This window comes from Chiloscyllium plagiosum, chromosome 34 (genome assembly GCF_004010195.1).
Source record: "Chiloscyllium plagiosum isolate BGI_BamShark_2017 chromosome 34, ASM401019v2, whole genome shotgun sequence".
In the NCBI taxonomy this organism is placed as follows: Eukaryota; Metazoa; Chordata; class Chondrichthyes; order Orectolobiformes; family Hemiscylliidae; genus Chiloscyllium; species Chiloscyllium plagiosum.
The window spans coordinates 16,700,508-16,706,521 of record NC_057743.1 but is presented as its reverse complement, the minus strand read 5'-3'; the positions used below and the strand labels follow the sequence as shown (position 1 = coordinate 16,706,521).

The following is a 6,014-nucleotide window of genomic DNA, read 5'->3' as shown; positions in this document are numbered from 1 at the left end:
GGGGAGTTCAAACCTAGGGGGCATGTTTTTAAGGTGAGTGGGGAAAGAGTTAAAAGGAACCTGAGGGGCAACTTTTTCACACAGAGGATGGTTCATGTGTGGAATGAACTGCAAGAGGAAGTGGTAGATGCAGGTACAGTTACAACATTTTAAAGACATTTGGATAGGTTCACGAAGGTTTGAAAGGATATGGACGAAACACAAGCAGATGGGACTAGTTTAGTTTGGGAAACTTTGTCAGGATGAGTTGGACCAAAGGGATTGTTTCCATGCTGTATGACTCTATAAAACATTCAAAATAAACAGAGCAGATTAGCTCTCCTTGTACTGTAACATCTTTATGCTCAATAAGACAAAGACAGATCTCTGTTTGTCGTTTCTTCTGTTCTCATTTCCAATATTTGGACCATGGATTTCCTTTGGATTTGTCCACAATTATAAGCAAAGTACTGCAAACGTCTGCCATTGTCTTCTGCAGAACGGCTGACTAGGAAACTCCCTCACTTTTGCTGCCTTTCAGCACATACATTGGATGGATTTACCGTTTGATAATCATCTATTTGGCCAAGTCACAAATGTACTTCCCATGGCCAACAAGTGCTGATACAAGCTTCTGGTACAAAGATAGGGATGCTACCACTGCACCATAAGGCCTTCTGAAAAAGACTAACACTCTCTTTTTCTCTCCGTGTATGTAAATAATATATTTATATGCACACACATAAGATGACCATCCCTCACACCTTTCAATTCTGAGTCTGATTTGCAAAGGAAATATAGTGTGTAGGATGACCCATCTGTCACTGCCACTTCTGAGACTAGAGACCTAACTGAGTTTGATTTAGTTTGATCATATTCCTTTTACAGCTACTTAAAGAGAGCAGGGGATTGTGAGCAGGAGAGGAGTGACCCTAAGTGTAGAGCAAAAGCTCTACCCACAAGTTTCAACCCATAATTATTTCATCATATTGATGTGCAAATGGTTTTGTGATGCTGCTGTGCCAGCAAATGAAGAACGCTATGGCATTGGGCTCTTGGTTCATGGGCTTGGTAAGAGTAGCTGAGCGCTGAGGAAACCATTTGTAAGTTGCTTTCATCTGGTAGGCATTATAGGTGGAATTTGGACTCTTGAGATATTTAGCTTAATATATTCCAATTTTTAAGGTTGTTGAAAGTCCAGCTTCTATCTTAATTCAGAGAAACTGAAGGTCCTTGGGAATTATTCACTGGAACATGGCAAGGTCCATGATTTTAACTACAGATAGACTCAGGGCTGACTTCCTCACCCTATCTCAGCCAGAACAGGAACTGAGCTGATCAACCCCTCCCTATTCGTACATATGGTATTTTAAACCTACTCTTTAAACATAGAGCCTTCCCAAGCTTAGTGATTAAGCCAGAAAAAGTCATTTTGCCAGAATGAGGCTCTGAAAATAATTAGCTGTAGTCATCATTTAAGGTTCAAGGATATCTTCTGCATTGCTCTGAAAACACTTTAAATTGTTTTTTTCTCTCTCTCATTCTTCTGTACATTTGCATTGATTTAATCCAACCAGGGAGCTCTGTGGTAGAGGAACAGTAGAAGTTTCTGATGTGAAAGGATGACCTTATTCACATGTTTGACCTTCTCCCCATAGTGGAGTCAGCTGTGAACATCCTACAAAGCACCCTGATTGATTATTGCAGTAAAAAATCTTCAATTTACTTTGCGTTTATTCTGAAAACATTTTTCTTTCTTTGAGGCACATTACCTTGAATATGGGTGAGTATTCCTGCAGCCTGACCAAAGAGCAATGTATAAACCCGGACTCTGGGCAGCCAAGAGCTATTGGACTAGATAAGGCAAGAGAAGCTGGGTCTGACTTCCTGCAGCATTCAACCGTTGGAATGACAAGACAGTTCACCCAAAGCTTGTGACCCGACTGAGGATCGGTCTTCCTTGAACATACAGCTTAGTTACTCACTCCTTTCCCCCACTGAGCTCTGGATAGACCTCATCAATAATTGTCTCCTTCCCAAAAATTGGTGGTGTTGGACATTATGAACATTCGTCTAGTTTTCTGCATCACATTATGCTCAGTCTGAAGTGGGGATACATTCGGGACAATTCTCAACAACTTTGTTAAAGTAATCTAATAGTGAACCTATTGCTGAATCCGAGGGGCAGTGCAAAGAAATCCACAAAAGCAGTGCATTTTCATCAAACAGGCGGATGGAGACTTCCACAGAGACAGCCATCCTTTGAACGAGAGAGAAAGGGAATCAGACATACCAATACACCAACATTAAGCAATATGAAGCAGCTTCAGAACCTACTTTCATCTGAAGTGAAGATTTTGAGCAGAGGTTTAGGCTCTGTGCCCCGTAAGTATTTACACTCGAGTCTGGAATGAGGCTTTTTCTGGTAGTGTAAGTACAAAGGGAAAAAGGATTCCCTTTGCTTCAGGAAGGGCAGTGTAATCTTCTGCTCTGAAATAGGGTGACAATTCGTGAGTAACAAACTGCATCATGAAATGTTTATTTATGCAATAAATCGTGTCACCCATGACAACACAGTGAAATGGTGCTAGCTTGCTGTGTCTTTTGGTAGCACATTCATAACCAGTTTTGGTGATAACGTGATATTGGTACACACTGATACCATGGTGTTGGTTAATCTCAAATCTGTAGATGAAGTTTTTGACTGCTGCTATATCAGTGGTCTTGTCCTTTCTACTCATCATGGTGCAGACATTCCATGTATCTTCTCGAGCATTGTACTTGAGAAGCTGGTAATAGTAGGTGCCCCTGGTCACGTAAATCTCACCATTGCACACGGTAGCTTTGTGTGTCATGGAAAAGGTTCCTTGTGGTAGCGGTGCCATGAAGATCCATCTATCTGTTCTAGGATCATACCTCTCTACTGTGGAAAGACACTCTCCTCCAATTGCATAAAGATATCCATCCAAAGCCACAAGCTTACAGTTGGGCCTTGCCTGATTGAGTGGGCATATCTCACTCCAAATGTTCGTCACCGGATTGTAGCAGAATACCTTATTGGATAGTTTGATTTCCTTGCCAGATCCCTGACAACCAGCCACAATGAAAAGGTAATTATACATGGTGCACAATGCACAATCTTTGGAAATTGACTCAATTGCCATGTTAACTAATGGATACCAAGAGTCATTCTCTTCCTTGTAATAGTAAAGTGTGTGTTTGGTTTGAGAAGGATTCAGTGGCCTGGCACTGGTTTGATCTTCCAAGTTGGGTTGAACTATGGTCTTAGCCCAAGAATTCTCTTGAACATCTACATCGGCTACCATTAAGTATGTTTTACCATACATCCTTCTCAGCAGGATCAATTCTCTCTCATCGGCTTTTAACTGACCATAAATGTTTGGGTTTTTCAAAACGTGTAAGTAATTGTCACTCATGACTTGATAAGTAGCGTCCTGCAGGTCCTTTAAATTGTGTTTCTTTGCAATACACAAAATCTCATAACAATTCTCCAAAGCCAAGCGGCACTTCATGACTTCAACAGTTGACTGATTGTTCAAAGGGATATGAATAAAATTGGCTCCAGCAACAACTTCCACAGCTGTTTCCTTGCTGAGGTCTGGTTGGGACAAATACAATGAATCTACCAGTGAGCCCAAAGAACTGGAACTGAGGTCATCAACAGAAGGAGCTCCAGAGTTCAGTTCATTAGAGTGACCTTTCTCTGAGCAGTCCCTTGTCTCTGAGTCAAATTCAATTAAAAATGCTGGGGTCTCTGCAATTGCTGAAATACTGTCTTTCCTGAGGACTATTCCTCCTTCCTTCATCATTGTGATGGCAGACTTGGTTGAACAGCAAGGTGCCTCAGAAGAAATACCAGAAGCCTCTGGATGATCAGGACTGGAGTCAAATTCAGAGGAATCAACGACTTTTGTTTGGATTGTCAGGCTCTGAGAAAACATTGTATTATCCCGAGTTGAGCTGACAGGGCACACATTGAGCTGGTCTCCTGTCTGGCACTGGGAAGCTGATGTCTTGAGGTGGTCTACATCAAGAGAAGCTGGATCTAATGTAATCTGAGCAGCAGAACAACTGTTACTTCTGTCTCTGCATGCTTTCCAATCAGTTGCCATTTCTGAAGCTGAAATGATCTTGTGATCAGATAGATTCAACTCCCCACATAACTGTGAAACATTTCGCTCAGTTTCTGATCCATTGCGAATTTTAACTTTTTGATGTTTGTCTTGACATGCAGAGGGAACATATAGAGCACTGGATATTCCAATTCTGCTGTCAGGGTGTAACTTACAGGCACTAGAAGGATTCTCTTGTTCTCTTGAACCCCCTGCTGCGCACTGCCTGAAGATGACGCTCTTAAGCATCTCATTCTCGGTGAGTTCAGTTGGTGGATTTGCCATGGGATTCCCTGGCGTATCACTAATCAGATCAGAGGGAGGCAAAATGAGAGGATCACGGGCCGTCTCAGGAAGATCCGCAGAGAGATTTCTTTTTTGTGTGTCGCTGTCAGCGCTTAGAACATCATAGGAGCTGTGATTCTGAGGCTCCCTGTTGACAGAAACACCTAGTTTTTGATTACAAGATATCGGAGAGCTGGTATTTATGAACAAATTCTGCTTGGTGACTGTTGTATCATCTTCACAGCTTAGACTGCTAGCCCTTGCTAATTCTGAGCTTGTATTGTTGAGATTTGGATGGTCATATTCCTCAGCTGTGTAGCTGTTGTCGATACAGTCCCCATGGCCTGAGGCTGTTGGAATGGGAGCTTTATCCTGTCCCTCTGAAACCCCTTTCCTGACCATGTGGTTTCTGAGCAGACTGGATAAAGCCAGGCGTCTCACCTTCACCTTTAGCCTGTGGGATCTGACCACCCCTCTCGCGCTGCTTGTGTCCTGGAGGTGCTCTGTTCCCAGCTCACAGCCACGATTCATCCTTTCCACCATCAGCCTTTTTATCTCCGCCTTACTGAGGCACTGATTCCTGTACCTTGTTGGGTTTCCCATATTCTCCTCCCTTTGCAAACTCAGCAAAGGCTGGTGTCCTTCCCCATTGTCCCTGCTGGTCTTTTCATCCGATTCCGTGACCTCCCGGCCTCCTGAGTCTTTCACAACTCGCCCTGGACTGGCATTGGCAGCTCGCAGTTTATAGTACCTGTAAATTAGAGCCAGGCTCACCACAAAAGCAGCCGACACAATAACTTTCCCCACAAACTCCATCATCAGCGGTCATGTCCCGAACTGCTTAATCATTGCTGACTGTTACCGACAGGCTGTTTCACAAACAGGGCCCCTGCTATCAAATGTCAGCCAAAAGCAGCTCACCTGACTCCTGCTGTTGTCGGAGAAGGTGACCTTCACCTGGATTAGGTAACAGGCACGCTCTGACCTAGCTCAATGAATACTACAAGGAGGAGTTCTCTTGATTAATAACAAGCAGGAACAGCTCACAGAACTGACATGCTGCTGCTTGGCAACTGTGTCCAAAGGAGAAGGAAACACTGAACATGTTGATTATTTTCAAAGCAAAATGGATGAAAAGATAACACGGTGAATCACAGCGATTCAGCTAACGGGATCATTTAGTTAGCTATGTTTGTGCTCTCAAAAACTCGAGATACCAGCATACCTATGAGATGAAAAATAAAGTCAATTCCTCTGCAGGTGTGACCTCTTCCTGTATTTCTGGCTGACCTGAGTGATCACAAGGTCAGTCACAATAAATGTATGTGTTTGTTTCATGGGATAAACCAGCCAGTGGTGTCCTGGTCGTTGTCACCCTGAACCAGTATTTCAGGGTACATGGCAAACTGGTGATATCCAATAAAAGCTGGCCTCATGATGACATTATTGATTGTCTGTTTCACTATTGTCCTCTTGGGAGGGAAGTCTGCCATAAAAGCATAGGAGCTGGCGTAGGCTCTTGAGCCTGAGATCATGGCTGGTCTGTGGCCTAGCCCCATTGATCTGCCTTTGGTCTTAATACTGTTGATTAACAAACAGAATATCCATCTCAAATTT

At 43.1% G+C, this 6,014-nt stretch overlaps 1 protein-coding gene across 1 annotated transcript; it reads right to left on the bottom strand.

Annotated features, from left to right (window-relative positions):
• Positions 1–242: 242 nt before the first annotated feature.
• On the bottom strand, positions 243–5,297 carry klhdc7a (kelch domain containing 7A). Its single transcript, XM_043675639.1, has one exon. The coding sequence runs from the start codon at positions 5,214–5,216 to the stop codon at positions 2,373–2,375; it is 2,844 nt and encodes a 947-aa protein (XP_043531574.1). The 5' UTR covers positions 5,217–5,297; the 3' UTR covers positions 243–2,372.
• Positions 5,298–6,014: the final 717 nt, after the last annotated feature.

Excerpts from the sequence above, each read along its gene's own strand:
- klhdc7a (XM_043675639.1), bottom strand. The coding sequence starts at position 5,216 with ATGATGGAGTTTGTGGGGAAAGTTATTGTGTCGGCTGCTTTTGTGGTG.